The sequence below is a fragment of the Solanum lycopersicum genome, chromosome 7 (assembly GCF_036512215.1).
Source record: "Solanum lycopersicum chromosome 7, SLM_r2.1".
NCBI classification, from domain to species: Eukaryota; Viridiplantae; Streptophyta; class Magnoliopsida; order Solanales; family Solanaceae; genus Solanum; species Solanum lycopersicum.
In genome coordinates this window covers 59789553-59806350 of record NC_090806.1, presented here as the reverse complement: position 1 = coordinate 59806350, position 16798 = coordinate 59789553, and the positions used below count along the sequence as shown (strand labels likewise).

Below are 16798 nucleotides of genomic sequence, written 5' to 3'. Positions count from 1 at the left end.
TTGCATATCATATTGATGTTATAACTAGGTTTATGCATTAACCTTCAAAGGTACACTATGGAGCAGCAAAAAGAGTCTTACGCTACATTGTTGGAACTTTGGACTTTGGTATTTGGTACTCCAAAATTGATAATTTCATATTGTGCGGGTACACAAATAGTGATTGGGCAAGTTCATTTACTCTAGGTTCAAGTGTGGTTAGTTGGAGTTCAACGAAGCAAGCTACAACATCATTGTCAACTTTAAAAACTGAGTACATTGCAAAAACTTCAGTAGATTGTCAAGCCGTCTGGCTAAGCAGAGTGTTAGCTGATCTTCAACAGGAGCAAAGAGGAGAAACAGAGATATTTTGTGACAATAACACAATTATCTCCATGACAAAGAACTCAACATTTCACAGCAGGACAAAGCATATTGATATTCGTTATCATTTCATCTGCGACATGGTTGCAAAGGAGGAAATATTATTGGAATATTGTAGCACACAAGAGCAGTTGGCTGATGTATTGACAAAGGCTTCATCGGAGGAGAAATTCTGTTACTTCAGAGGATTTTTTGTTGTTTGTAGTTTTGAATCAAGAGGAGTGTTAAAAAAGTGATTCAAAAAGATTGACTTAATAGGGACATGGGTAAATTAGTAGAACTAGTCTTTGGGTCTTTGTTAAGTAGTTTCCTATATTTACTCTAGTTTTATTAGAATTGTTATTTAAGTGTCATAGTGGGTTACATGATCTATATTTTTGGATAAATTATTTATCTCTTAGCCTATATATCACGTAAGCGTATTTTGTTATTTGAGTATTTCCAATTAATCTAAAACTAAAACGCAGTCGCAATTTTGTTTCTCCTTTTTTATTATTTCCATATTTCTCTGTACTTCTTTTCCAACATTATGAAGGTAAAGTTGTGTGACTTTTGGTTTAAAAAAATTGTTTAGTGATTTTCATAATAAATTGAGTGTATCTCTTTTATTTCGTCCTAATGACTTTATGTGATACTTAGGTAAAGTTGCATGACTTTTGGTTACAAAAAATTGCTTAAAGACTTTCATAATAAATTGAATGATATCTTCATTTTAAAAAGTAATAAAGTGACTTTAGTGCAATAAAGTGAATGAAAAAAGGATAATTATATTCTAGTATTATCGTAAATGATATTTAAATACTCTTCGTTATATTTTTAGGATTCTAATGTCCTTACCATCCAAGTTTTTGGGGTATATGTATCCTTTCTACTAACTATGTAATACATATGACAATATTAAACACCTGTGACCTATCCTATATTTATTTAGTTTATATCCATAATTAAAAGACTCACCCGAATTAACTAAAATACCCACTCAAATAAAAGACTTGTTTTATTTTTTTCTATTTTTTTCTCATAATAAATCTTTTGAAGGTTGCTATGAACATCAGAGACTAATACCCTTGTTTGGGTTATGATAATTGCTTGAATATTTTTGTATGAAATTAGAAATAGATTGTTTTGGTATCTACTGTCGTGTTGTCAGTCATTTTTGAAAATTTTTACAAAATTACCATTCAAATTTTTACAAAATTACAAATTATTGATCCCAAGTCGTTTTGAGTGAGTTTTGAAATTAGTTTCAAGTTTTAAGTTAAAAAGTTATGAATTTTGGGAATTTTGAAATTTGAAAGGCTAATGTTGTTAAAAAGTGTTTTTTGGTGTCTAATAAAATTTCGAGTGTCGGAATGAAATTTCGTTAATTTTTAGATGTGAGAATTGGTTTAAGAGAGTTGTAAGTTTCAAATTTGGAGTTTTTTTTGGATTTCTGGTCCCAAGTTAGAAAATTGTGGAGTTTTAGCCTTGCGTTGACTTTGGTCAACATTTGGGATTCGAATGCTCGAATCAAATTTTCAAGTGCTCCATTGAATTTGGGGATTATTTTAGGCTCAAAAGAGGTCTTGGTTGAATTTTCAGAAGTCTTGAGCTTGTTTTAGGTTTTTTACACGTCATATTAGTTTCTTGTGACTTTCACGGATGTTGGGTCAAGGAGACCTTCCTCAAATTTGTATTTTGATGGATCCATTGAGTTTGAAACTTCGAGATTAGTCAAAGTGCATATTCGAACGAATCCCACTGGTTCATTCTATGATTTTTTTGTTGACTGAATTGGGTTGAGGTATGAGTTTGTTACACTTCGCGATCGCGATAGGATGTTTAGTTTCGTGAACCTCGTGATTGCGAGATACTAATCACAAAAGTGAGGGAGGTGAGACCCCAGACCTCTGCGATAGTGTCTGCCCTTTTCGCGTTCGTGACCTTTGCGGCAATGAAGGTTAATTCGTAAAGTGCAGGCCGGAATTTTTCTGGGTTTGCTTTTGCAAACCATAGGTCACTTTTGCTAAATCTGAGACCCCCTTTGCCCGACACCCTTGAGATTTTATCCATTTTGAGCTTTGTAAAACCCTCGGAGGCGAGTTTGAAAAGATCTTTAGTGCTAAATCATTTTGGTAGGCTTTTTGTGACCCTAAAATTTCAATTCCCTTTGAATACTTATGAATTTTAACTACAAAACATAGGATTTTGATTGACAAATGACAAGGCTTTTTACGAACTTGAGTTTCAAAACAAAAATGGTAAATGTGAATTTTTCCTACATTTTCGAAATTGTTTGCGAAACGAATTTCAAATGACCTAAGCAATACTTTCTAGTTAAGATTTTGAGTTCAAACCTCATATAATTACGTGTTGTTAATTCTGGAATCTTATATAATTACGTGATTGGATTAGATTGTGTGGCTCTGAAAATTGTTCGGAAAGAAAAGACTCAAGTCTTGAATTGACTTTTGATTGAACTTGAGGCAAGTGTTCTTCTAAACCTTATAAAACTTATAGAATTTTGTAATCCCATTCATTACTAGTGTTGGGGAGTAATGAAAATGAGGTGATGAGTTCAATTAGCCCACTTAATTAATTTTAATGAATGAAAATAGGATTACCAAAAAAGGCAATACGTAGTTTATAATGCTTTGTGAATTGCCTTGTTATGGACCTGTTACGATCCAAAAATTGACATTAATGTCACTTCTGTTTCTCACCAAGATAAGTCAGCCTCAACCAACGAAAACCAAAGAAAATAAAAAATATAAAGCAAGAAAAAGACAGACAAAACAAACTTATTCACTCAAAAAAATACCCAAAAACCTGAGTACAAGTACTATAAAAATATAAAATTCGAAAGACGAATAATGTAAAAAAATATCGTCAAAATATTGCCGATAATTTAAATAGTCCTTCATCAAACTATTAAATATCCACTAGTAACTTGTGTTACTGCACTAATTTTAGATAAAATAAGGTATGTTTTGGCAATTAACAGTTTCCATTCAAATCTCCTTAAGTTTGCAGAAATCTCAGCTAATTTCCAATGAAAGGGATTTAATCTACTATTTATCAAATCAACAGTTTTTATTCTTTCAAGAATAGCGTGACACATTTTTTTTGTTTTAGAAATAAACCCGTCTATTTAAATAACTTGTCCAAGAACATATATGTATTATCTAATAAAACACTATAGGAAAGGGATCGGGTGGGGAGTGGGATGGTCAAGAGATGGAATATCACTTATAAATTTATTTATTTATTTTTCATTAGAAAATTCATTTTCCTCATTTTAAAAAATTCAAGCCAAGTATAATTAATGCGGGGTACCAGTGTTCAAGGTCTTTATGGCCAAGTGTAAGGGGCTGATCTAAGAACATAAATAGTTCACTGATTTAACCCAATTTGGCAGTCAATAACTTTGTCGACTTCAGCCTTTCAACACTTAACCAAATTTAGGACTGTTTTGGTATTTACTCGAAAAATAGGTAGCAACGTTTTTAAGACTAAATCTTGGACATTTTAAACAACATAAAACAGTAGACAACAATATGATTAAGCCACCAAAATATAAACCGAGACAAAGGCAACCAACTTTACATAAAACTTAATTTTCAACTTTTATTAATAAAGTGAATACAAGAACATTCCCATATCGTACCAATATTGGCACTATAAGATCACCCTAGACCTTAAGTTAGTTTTGAAACTCTAATAAGTATTCCCTAATACATAGAACAATCAAACCCTAGTTACACCATAAGACAACCTGTACATTTATAATACTATGTGCAGCAAACTACCGACAAGTGACGTAATAAAAATAAAACACATGTTGGATTTAGCCTAATCTTATACACTGTATTTGACACCCCCAAAACTACTTGATATATTTAAAATAATTCAAACAAGGCGCAAAAAACAAGTTCCACACGAAATGAGATAATGTTGCACTTTTTGTAACCGTCGGCCAGCTTTGACTTTGCTTGCCTTTTGGACGAGCTACTCCCATGTTTAACACTTCCACACTCATACTTTTCAGCCTTGCACTGCTACCACTCAATGCTTCCACGCCACAGTCATAAATCTATGTCATTGCTTCATCCCACGTTGTCATCAATATCCTTTCATTGTTGCCTTAGCCTTGTTGGTCGTTTGCCCTTGTTTTTTCTTTGAATATCAATGATAGGTCCTTACAACATTGTTAAGCTTTCATCTGGTTAAGTTCTTACCAACCTGCCTTGCCTTTAAGTCCTTGGTCCTCACTGATTGCTTGGAAATCACGCTATGGTGGCACTGTGCACACCTTAGCTTCGTCAATAGTCCGTCGTCAACTAAGCCTTGCATGTTTATTTCCTTGGATTATACAAGTGACATGTTAACATGCTTTATACATTGTCCATGTTGCCATTTAATTGAGTGACTTAGATCAGGGGTCTAACACCAAGCCACCTTTAATGGTTTGGTGCATACTCTTCCCTGAAAAATTATACGAGGTAAAAGATTAAATTTTAATTATCATATGTTTATATTTTGTTTTGCACATCATTCATTAAATTAATAACTCGAACCGCGAGTGACATATAATTGTGATAATAACTCACATCATATTTGGTCTGCAAAATATATAAATTCTATTTCTTTTTTAGTTAAGCACTGAGAATGTTTTTAAGTGTAAATAAATATCATCAAAATACTATTGATTATACACTAGTCCTCCATCAAACTATTAAATTTCTCAAGTCGCGTTGCTAGACTAATTAGGAAAAATAGCTTTCCTACTTAAAAGTCCATATATGAAACTATTTTTTGAATAGAATAATATATTTTGAGTCTATTAATTAATTGTTGTGATTGGATTGATGTAATTAATACCTCACAACTCTACTCTTAGAATGTGAATAGTTCATTGTAAATATATATGTTTGAACTGCGTAATATATGTCCTACTTTCTCACGTTTTTTAAGATCCTTTATTGAGTGTAGCAATCAAAAGTGATTTAGGGTCATAAGGAACCTATAACACCAAGCAAGCTTTAAAACCTTCCTACCACCTAAGTTTTCACATTAGTTCATGCAAGGGTCAACTTCAAACAAGCACATCTCTTAGCATATCATGAATTAGGTGACTCGTGGACTATTAAACTAAAGGTCTATATGATTTTGTTTTCAATGCCACCAAATTTGCATTAATTATCCAGGATTAGGGGTAAAAAGTTGTGCCCACTTTACTAGACACTGTCTTGCCGCATGCACAAGGCATTTTCTAAGCACTAGCACACGTACGGAGGCAAAAACTTCTACATTTTTCGTAGTTGCACGCCTCTGGGTCTTTTAGTAACACTCAAAGATGTATTCACTCCCCTAGTTCATAATCTACCCTAAAAAGACAAGTTTTCAAGAAACTAACTTCCTTCAAGGACCATCCATCATCCAAGGGAAGATTTAGCCATAGAACCTTGTAATTTTTTCATCTTAACACAAATCAATTTCTCCTACTCATGAAATTCATAGATTTTCAAGAAAGCTCCGCAAGAACTCATCTCCAAGATTCAAGAAAAGTTTTGTCACTCTCCTTCTTCCAAGATCACACTTTTGTAATCAGATCGATTAAAGTATTTACGACTCTAATGAAGAATTCCTTTCATCTTCATGTATAAATTTCTAAATTTTCAAGAATTCAATTTTATGGTTAGGATTTATAAGTCTACTTTCAGATTCACTCTTTTTATGATTCAATTGCATGATTTCTTGAACTTATTCATGATTATAGATTTTGACTGTTATGTTTTTTTTTTTATGTTGAGCAAGATTTTTTTCATTGTCATTCTTATTAGTTCTTGACATGATTTTTTCCATGATTCTTGAAGCTTATATATTAAAGCATGACTTTAGAGTCCTTAAATTATTATGAAAGCTCTTTTTGAATATCCACAAGTTCTACATTTTTTTCTCATGATTCGAAAGATATGTTTCAGAAAGGGATTTCAACATATGATTTTAGATAGAAAGATTTGACGTCCGTCTCACAGATTTGAGCATAGTCACAAAGTCATATAAGTTTTAGAAAAATATTTTAGAGCAAGATTCATTATAAGCTACTAGATAAGTTAATAGACATGTTATGAACTACGTAGATAGTATGTTTTTGGAGTAGTGTTTAGCATCGAGGGTATTAGATAGCTCAAAATTTCAAAACTATGGGCCATAGTAGAATTATGTTTCACCGCTTTGGCAATAGACCATTTAGCCATGAGAGGCTCAGATTAGCGGATCTACATTAGATAGACAGAATCTATATACTGACAAGGTATATGAAACCCTCCCCCATTGGGATTGTAAGTTGGTGCATCGTGAGCTCACACAATGAATATCGGGCACGGTCTCACATAAAAGATCTACTTCTTTTATTTTATGTCTTCTTGATATTATCATTGTAAGATTTTAAGATAATATATTTTTAAATATGCATCCTTATAGACATAATTTCAGGAAATATAGTCTCAAATATACATTTTTGTTACTCTAAATTTTATGTCATATGTCACAGTTTTGACTCTCAGTTCTTTAGTTATGGTTGTGTATAACTAATGTTCATATTTATAGTTCTTCCAATTTCTTGTATAATTGTTGATCTCACTCTTTACATTACATACCAGTACATTTTTTGTCTTGATGCTACTTTGCGCTACATCATTTTATATTGTAAATTTTAGCACCCTAATTTAGATTTACTTGAAAGACGTTCCACTAATTGAGTTCCTCTACCTTTAGCATTGTGGTGATTCATCGTCGCATTCAGAGGACTTCACTTATGAGTCACTATATTTTATTCAATTAAATTATGTTAGTTTTCAGGCAATCCAGGGTCTTTACCAGGCTAATCGTTTTATTCAGTTTAAAAACTCTACATTAATTAGTATTCAATTGTAAAAGACTTATTCTTGAACTTAACTTTATTTGTTCTTTCAGTTTACAACATCCTCTTCAATTTTTATATCATATGATATGCCAAGGTTTATCTTGGGGATCACTCGTGGTTTTAAATACCGTGTCTCGGTTGGATTATAGACTCGGATCATGACACTTGACATTGTTTCAAGAATTATGGATCCAACTTTAACCTTCTATATTTTTTAATTATCGTAAATGGTATCTCAATAATATTCTCTGTTATATTTCTAGGACATCGATGTCCTTACTGTCCACGTTATGCGGTGTATATACCATTTCTATTAACGGTGCACACATGTCTCAATCATAAATACATATTCAATATTTATTTAATCAATTCTATCCATAATTAAAAGACCCACTTGAATCAATTAAAAAACCCACTCAAATAATTTGTTATACCTTTGTAGCATATAACTATCTTTTGAATGTTGCTATGAATATGAGAGGATAATACCCTTGTTTTGGAGTAATTGCATGAATGTTGTTTTGGAATTTGATAAACTGTAAAATCAAGTTGCCATGAGATCAATATCTGACTACAAATCATTATATTATTTGGAGATCACGTATACTTGCATATATGTTTTGGAACAAATAACTATATACTTTGTTGTATGTCACTAATAACAAAAAACAAGTTATACAAAGACACTTTCACGAGACGACACTGATGGGAATGCCTTTTGAACGTTCACTTGGTTGAGATGAGAATAGCTGGAATTATTCATATTTTCCTCTCCACCTGTTAATTATTAGATCAAATATATGCAAGATTAATGACTATTAACTAATAATAGTAGTAATAATAATAATAATAATAATAATAATAATAATAATAATAATAATAATAATAATAATAATATATTGCAAAATCTATTGTTGGATAAAATGCAACTGTTATATGATCACTCCAATATTCAAACCTGTATAATTCTTCTTCATCAACAGGAATTTGAAGTTCCAAGTCATGATCTTCAAATGGCTTGAAGATTAAGTCAAGTTGATCATCATGCACTTTGTCAAGAGTTGAAGGGTTCCACTATATAAAATGAAAGAGAAATATTTTAATAATAAAGCACATGATTCAATATTGATAAATACTAAGTATTACTTATATACTAAGAAAAAAAGGTGCATACCTTTGGAGACTTATCCTTGTCAATTACCTGAGCCCTTATGCCCTTCATATGTGAAAAATATTTCATGAACTTTAAATTAGTAATCGCAAATTAAGTGTTCTTCTACATATGATGTACATGATAAGATTGAGTTTACTTAAACGAATTTGTAAACTAATTACCTCATAAAAGTCACCAGATATTATGGTTCGTTGTATGTTCATTGAAATTCTAAATTCTCTCCTCAAACATTCAGATATAGTTTGTGTTCTTCCTTCTCGTATCTAAAAAAACATAGGAATAAAGGTAAGGTTATTTTTGAATGCTTATAAAGTTTTGAGCGCTTGATAAAGTTATTTTTCTAGTTCAATAAACATAATAAAAGATTTATTACCGATCTCAATGTTATTTTTAATGATGTTGGAGATGCTCTCTTTAGTCTTTTAAGTACTGGCATAATCCAATCATTTCCTTTTCTACTTCCCTCAGCTTCCTGAAAAAGTTAGTGCAGAAAATACATTTAAAAAAAATTGAATATTTTTTCACTTAGTATGCAATGTGGTAGAAAATTTAAAAATATCATGTAATTAGAAAAATGAATTCTTACAAATGACTCGATAATTTCCTCCACAGAATTCTTGGAGAAACACTTATTGATTATGGACAACCTACACATAAATTTGAAAAATAAAAATGTTACTCTCAATATTTCGTTTCAAAGCAAAATTTCAAAATAATAATTTAATTATATGAGACATTACTTGTTCAAGATACTTCTTTCATCAATGTGAATATTTGAGGAAAATTCATTGATGACTGATCTAATTGTATCCTCATCTCCATTTTTTAGGCTCACCAAACGCTTCTCCAACTGAAATAATTTCTGGCATTTGAAATAAAAAATATGAGCAAAAGAGATAATTAAAGGCAGTAAAACTTTTTAGCGGCAATATAATATTTGTTGTAGTGTATGGTGAATTTCTGAAGAAAAGGAAAAGCTTGGACTAACCTGTGAAGGAACAAAATGAGTGGCTAGTCCAGCAGCAACAATTTCTTTACCCCTTAGTTTTTCTCCTGTTAAGCCCACGTATTCCCCTACATACATACATGTAATTAATTAATTAACATATTTTTGGAGAGGTACTTTCTCTTTTACATATATATTATTATTGGGTATTAAAATACAAGGTAGGAGTCAAGTCTTGTGCTTAATTACCTAGTCGGCCTGGAAGACGCGGAAGCATATATGAGAAGCCACAATCTGGATGGAACCCTATATTTATTTCAGGAGTAGAACTAAACTGTAAAGTTACATCAACAAAAAGGTTAGACGACTTGAAATTAAATATCGGTTGAATTCGTACAATCAGATCATCATTTATAAGATAAGTATACGATATATGTACTGACCGCTTTCTCAGTGACGACAGAGAATTTCATTGGAGTCATCAAGGATGCACCCCCACCCACTGACATTCCATGAACAAGAGCAATATGCGGTTTCTTGTAAGTATGAATGTGGTAGCAAAGCCAATACATTCTATAAATACATTCAATGCCAGAATCCCCTAATTCAAACAATTAATATACTCATTAGTTTAAATGAATAGAACATGTAGTAATTAATTAATAATGTCAATAGTATAGTTCTAACATATATATAGTAACAAATGAAAAAAAAAACAGTTACTTGTGTTTCGTCCATCATAGAACATATGTAAGTCTCCACCAGCAGAAAAAGTACGACCAGCCCCCTATATATGTGCAAATTAATGAGAATTAAATTGGCAAAATCAAAAGATATAATACATATAAATGTCTTTTAACTTGGCCTTATAAAAGATAGTTATCGCCTTTCAACAATTAAACAAATAGACACCCATGCATGTCGATCCTACATGATAATTTGCATATTACGTGACGTCGTATGTGTGTCTATTTGTACACATTCCAAGGTATAGATGTCAGCCAATACCAAGTAAAAAGGACACGTTTATGCGTTATAAAAAAAATACTTCTTAATAAGTCCTTACCTTGATGATTACAAAATCAGCATTATCATCATTCTCATATTTCTCAAAGTTCTGCCCGAGTGCTAATGCCTAATTATATAAAAAAAAAATATTAAAATTAAGGTGAACATTGCAATAGCCATTTTATAGCCATACATATATAGTATATAGTATAAATTATTAAATATATACCACTTTGGCTGATATATAATTTAAATTATCAGGCCGATTCAAGGTGAGCATTCTAGCGCAACCCATTTCCTCAGCCATAACAACCTAATGACAACCAAAAATATATTAAGCTACATATATCGGACCGAAGATCCATAATATCGAAGAATATTTTTGACATTAATAAGTTGTTTTAGTAACGTTGTAATTACCTCTTTATTTTTTCTGAATACTTGTTGAGGCATTGGAAACATTGTGGTGCTACTAGGAATAGATATTATTGTCATAGCAACTTAATTAGGTTGATTTAGTACTGGAGAAAAAAGGAACACTGAGCTTGATCAAAAGTATTAATGGAGATATTATTTGTGCATAAGAAATTATAGGACTTTATATATTGAATTTTACACGCTCTAATTATGATTAATTAAAATATTTTTCCTTTCTCTTCTCTCTGTAATCTGAAAGAATCATTGTTATAGTATTAAACGTGATGAATTTCATATTCCAGCTGAATTATAATAATTGAAAAAAATCAGCTATAGGATCTTGATTAGTTAATGATATAAAATGTCAACAAAACTTAGACGTGAATGGAACGAAACGATTGAATACTTTTAAAAAATAATGAGAAAAAATGTGTGGCATCATATTTGGGGTGCAAAACATATATATTCTATTTTTTTTATTGAGTTAATTAGTGATTAGTGGGATATTTTAAGTGTAAACAAATATCATCAAAATATTGCTGATAGTTAAAATAATCCTTCATCAAACTATTAAATTTATCAATGTCAATCATTATTAGGAAATTCAGCACTTTCTTCATTCAAGAATGTATCTATGTTTTGGCACATTTTTTTTGTTTTTGTTTTAAATAACAAATTTTGTGTATTTAAATAGATTTGCCAATTGAGTACAAATCTTGTGCTAACTTAAAATAACTAAGTACAGCTCATTGGATTTTATAATTATGTTATAACTAAAAAGAAAAAAGAGTTGAGGGATCCCTACAACTTCACGTCCCCTAAGAATGATGCACGTTGCAACAACCTCTTGCTATTCTACTTAATTCAAACTCAAATTAATTAGGTCGATGCGAGTTTAGAAATTTTGATCAAATCACTATTAGGAATGACAATGGGACGAGACTAATTAGATCATGTTGATGCGAGTTTAGGAAATTTTGATCGAACAATTAAGGTGCATATGGTATACAACACCTCATTTGTTATAAACCTTAATCTTAATTATTTAGAGCTATCATTTATAATCACCATCAGCCACCATTACCCCAAAAATATAGTATAGAATATTGTCAAAGGCTTTTTTGGGACGCACTTTGGGTTTAATCTTGAACAAAATTTAAGGCAAGCTCCTAATGATAAGCAATACATTTCTATGAATAAATCAAAAAAGACTAGTCGTTCACTATACTTAATATCAAATCAGATTAAAAAGTACCATAAAAAAATGTGGTGCTGTAGATTGCTTCTTTCTAAATTAGAAGTTTCAGGTTTAAATATGCAAAAGTACATGGTAGAGAGCGCTTTCCTGGAGTCTTACACGGTGCAAATTGAAATAATTGAGTTTCAATGCGAATATCAAACAGAAACCAAAATAAAAATAAAATTAATCTCGAGATGCTTTGCATTTTCTTATTGCTGTATGAGGAAACTAGTTAACCCAGATTTTGACATACTTAAGGTTTTATATAAACCAAAAAATGATGTTCAAGTATTAGTGCTGTATGGTAAAATTTATTATTTTGTGAAAAGGATTGTTGTTCTATAAAGATGATATTGTTTTAGAAAGCTGTAAATTTATGATCAGTCTCATTTCAAGTGGACTAGTGAAAAGATGGTTTTAATTAAGATATTGCATCATATTTATCGAATTGTGAAAAGAAATTATCTTTATTTTGCTAGTAAATTATGTTGGGTTTCAAAGGTATGAAAGAAAAATGAAGAGTTCCGACTTTTATCAAAGATTGCGATTTTTATCAAAGATTGCAACTTTTATGAAAAAGTTGCGACTTTTATGAAAAGTTGCGAATTTTATGAAAAATTATGACTTTTATGGAAAGTTTTGACTTTTATAAAAGATGACGACCTTTTTAAAGGTTTGTGACAAAATAACAACCCTTTGGCACTACCCTTTGTTTTCTATAAATTGAGGAATTTTCTCTCATTTTAAAAAATAGAATTTTTCTGGACTTTTTCTACTACTAAATCTATTATTCTAAGTGTAATTTATTGTCGTTGAGTGGGTATGACACCAACGTTTTGGGTATCAATACACTAGTGATTTAGATCATTCTATCCTGGGAGGACATATTCCAAATTAAATCTCGAATACTAAAGGGGAATAATTTCCTTAAGGGGATATTGTGCATTCGGTGAGCTTGATCTTCTTTCTATTTTTCCAGATTCTGGTATGTGTTACAGATTTTAGATTTGTGAATTAATTTATGTTCTTCTGGTCTCACTGGTTCATTAAACTTTGATAACTTCGTATTTCTGCAAAGTTTGTTGGAATCAGTAAGATTTTTTAAACACAGATTGACATTTCGTATATTTTTTCTAAAATGTTTCTGTTTCTATTCTTTACTAGTTTTGAATGTTCTTAATCTTTGTTGTGTCTTACCTAGTTCTTCAAAGTTATGTTCTAAGTATCTTAGGAATACAAGATAAACAACAATCTTAAGAAAATTAACATACTGTTAGTATTTTTTGTATTCTACTTATTCTGAGAATTTGATCATGGAAGTAGAAGATAAATGCATTACTTCTCCAGTTCATTGCTTTGTTTAGCAAGGTCGAAGTGAGAATGTAACAAAAAAAATTGTGGTATTCCGATTAAAGATCATACAATGTAACCTTCTTATTATTTATCTAAGGAGAAAAATAGTTCCTAAGAGAACATTTTTGAATTTTTATCATATGTATCTTTGGAAAAAGATTCGCAAACCATATGTTGTGGAATAGATTTTGCTTTGCAAATAGTGTTGTCTTTAAAATTCTTTAGTTTGCAAAATGAGATGCATAATTTTGTTTGATATAATAGTATGTCAAAATTTTGTAGTTTGAAGGTTATATTGAAAAGAAAAACATTTATATGTGATAAAAATATGTTCAATTCCATTTGTAGACTAAGAGAAGAAAAAACTTAAAATCTGGGGGTTAAAATTACATATTTCGGAGGTCAGTAACCCCCGCAACTTTGTTTTAGGGCAGTTGCAGAAACTCCTACAATTAGGTGTGCCACAATTAAGTCGTAGGGTTTTTTTTCTAACCCCTGGTACTAGTAGCGGGGGTTTACTAACGGGGTTTTGAACCCACAAATTGATAACTGCACAAATTCTAGGATTCAGAACCCCAACAATTTATATGCTCTGGGAGTCAAAAACCCCCCACGATTCATAAATTATACATTAAAACTAACAAGAGTTTTAACCCCTGCTATTTATGAAATGTATCTTTTTCTAAAATTTTGCAGGAAATTAAATATTAATAACTAATTAATTAACATAGACAAACCTAAAAGGGCATATTAGTATATGAAATAACACAATAGTTCACCACAAAAACATGTCATAAGGTGTACTATTAGTTCTGCAAACTTAATTGGAACATGTTATTCACTTCAACCATATTATTACAAGAAACTTTCAATCAGTACAGAAACTTGCTTGAACTTCAAATCACTACAAAAAATTGCTTAAACTTTAGATCGCTAGCATCCAAACTCAAGAAAGGATCTACAACTGTTCATAAAACTTCAGCGGGGTTCACTATGACTACTAGCACTAACATCACCTGGCTGCAAAGGAAAATACCATGTAAGTGACTTCATCCAAACTCAAAACTTTTGTAACATAAGAGCTGCCCGCATTCTAAACATTTCATTCTTTGATGAATCAAAAGTTGCTACACCTTCACTCCACAACCCATTAAACTCCTTAATAAGTGGTTGTAAGTATACATCTATGTTATTTCCCACCATTTGTGGACCTGGAATGATCATTGATAGAATAGAATTTGGTTGTTTCATGCACAACCAAGGTGGTAGGTTATATGGAACCAAAATTATTGTCCAAATGCTATTATTAGTACTCATCGCTCCAAAGGGATTGAAACCATCACTAGCTAACTGTAATCGAACATTTCGAGATTCAAAAGCATATTCAGGATAAATTGTATCAAATCTCTTCCATGCCTCACCATCTCTAGGATGCCTTAAAATTCCATCTTTGTTACCACCTTCCGTATGCCACCTCATATGTTCTGTCATCTTAGAGCAAATGAACAATCTTCGTAATCTTGGTTTTAATGGGAAGTAACACAAAATTTTCGCAGGTCTCTTTTTTTTAATCTTACCTCTAGCGACCACTTTACTGTTTGTATTCTTCTCATCAAGCTTCCATCTCGAAGTATGAAAATTCTTGCATGTTTCCTCATTAACATCATCTCCCCAATACAAAATGCAATCATTTGTACAAGCATAAATCTTAACATAATCAAGACATAACTTGTTGATAGTTTTCTTAGCCTCATAAAAAGAATCAGGGATCGTAGCAAATTCAAAGGCATCCCTGAGTAGATCCAATATCATAGTCATTCCTTTGTCACTTAGACTAGACAAACATTTTATGTGATAGAACTTTAACAAAAACTCTAATTTTGAGTACTTATACCCTTCATACAATTCTTCCCTTCCATCTTTGAGCAACTCAAAAAAGTCTTTGTCATATGATGTGGGCATATCCTTTAATATCTCTTCTTCTGCCACTACTTGTGACAGACCTACATCAAAGCTCTCTTGCCTAAAGCCATGAAATGCTTCGTTCATCAATAATTCTATAGTACTTTATGGAGGCAGTGTATCCTAAGTAAACTCTCTGCTTTTAGAATTTTGCAACACACTTGTTTCTCCATGCATAACCCAAATGAAATAATTTTGAGGAAATGAATTGCAAATCAAATAATCAAATACTACCTCTCTAGTCTGCCATTTTCCAAAACAACATTGAGGACAAAGGCATTTTATTCTATCTTCTATAGCTCCATTTTTAAAAGCAAATTCCAAAAACTAATTCAAACCAATCAGATATTCTTTTGTGGTCCTTGGAATTCTAATCAAAGATTTATCCATCGAAAAAACAAGATTAGCAGACAATATCACCTATAAGATTTTCATGAGAAAATTATAAGGTTAGAGTGATATTTAACAATTTTATGTACCAGCTAATGCAGAAATGAAGTATATGCAGAAGAGGGTAAGTCATAGTACAATCTTTCATCTAATTAGTTTTCATTTCAAGTTAATCGATCTATTTTTGGTCATAATGTTTTCTATTTTCATGCCAAAATTGTAACATAATGAACACATGAAGTGGATGTGGATTTACAGAACAACAATCTAAGAGAAAATGTCTATTTTTTCTCTATTTAGTACTACTGTAGTAAGCGCACCTGAATTATTTACAGGCTTGTATTCGATATTCAATCAATTTGTGTATGTATTAACTTATTCGGCAGAAACTCATTGATTTATTTTGTAAGTAAAATAAAACAGATAGGTGAGATTGAGAAAGCTCAGCATCAGCATCAACAAATGAACTTGATACCAGGAATTTCATCAAGCTATCATGAAAGAGTACCAACAAATATCAAATGGGGGTCAGAGTACCTCAACTTTCTTTATCCTTAAACAAACAAGATCTAGCAGCTCTCCAGTTCCATCTCCAGTTCAAGATAAAGCAAATATTGAAAGGATGGTCAGACCTGATAAATTAAACAAAAGAAATATTTTCTATAAGATTCTACAAAAGGAATATCTAAACAACAGTCATGATGTCACAACATTTGCTTATATAGAACGACTAACTTAAGTTATGAATCTATCAATGAAAACTCAAGTAATGAACTATCCAGATCACTAGAAATCATGTCACTCAAGTCAGTATTCATCAAAAAATGGTAAAATATGTTCCTGAATCCTCTTACTCTCTAGTTTAATCAGTTAGTTCCTCTGTCTCGAATATGACCATGGTTAGGGAAACAGAGTAATTTGTCTCGAATATGACCATGGTTAGGGAAACAGAGTAATTTGTCATATCATAGTAAGTATTTAGGATTCTTGAACTCAACAACAATGTACAAGAAGGAGGGCATACATGACCAAGTTATG

At 31.3% G+C, this 16798-nt stretch overlaps 2 protein-coding genes across 2 annotated transcripts in view; both read right to left on the bottom strand.

Annotated features, from left to right (window-relative positions):
- LOC138337236 (uncharacterized) overlaps positions 1 to 16414 on the bottom strand; it is a 46666-nt gene extending 30252 nt beyond the window's left edge. Inside the window, exon 1 of the mRNA XM_069286985.1 lies at positions 13775 to 16414. Within this exon, the coding sequence (XP_069143086.1) occupies positions 14468 to 15457 (990 nt within the window). The 5' untranslated portion in view covers positions 15458 to 16414 and the 3' untranslated portion in view covers positions 13775 to 14467. The remainder of the gene's footprint in view (positions 1 to 13774) is intronic.
- On the bottom strand, positions 7839 to 10972 carry LOC101250524 (3-hydroxyisobutyryl-CoA hydrolase-like protein 5). Its single transcript, XM_004243577.5, has 14 exons — positions 10819 to 10972; positions 10628 to 10711; positions 10457 to 10525; positions 10114 to 10177; positions 9834 to 9991; positions 9640 to 9724; positions 9433 to 9518; positions 9185 to 9306; positions 9031 to 9091; positions 8818 to 8916; positions 8606 to 8707; positions 8445 to 8486; positions 8229 to 8344; positions 7839 to 8047 (listed from the first exon to the last, which is right to left on the bottom strand). Exons 1-14 carry the CDS (start codon positions 10891 to 10893, stop codon positions 8026 to 8028), a joined length of 1185 nt encoding a protein of 394 aa, XP_004243625.2. The 5' UTR covers positions 10894 to 10972; the 3' UTR covers positions 7839 to 8025.
- Positions 16415 to 16798: the final 384 nt, after the last annotated feature.

What these genes read in the sequence shown, in the direction of transcription:
- LOC101250524 (XM_004243577.5), bottom strand. Translation starts at nt 10,893, where the DNA reads ATGACAATAATATCTATTCCTAGTAGCACCACAATGTTTCCAATGCCT. An exon ending in GCGTCTTCCAGGCCGACTAG is followed by an intron (nt 9,519 to 9,639) that starts GTAATTAAGCAC and finishes GTATGTATGTAG; the next exon opens with GGGAATACGTGGGCTTAACA. An exon ending in CTCATTTTGTTCCTTCACAG is followed by an intron (nt 9,307 to 9,432) that starts GTTAGTCCAAGC and finishes TTCAAATGCCAG; the next exon opens with AAATTATTTCAGTTGGAGAA.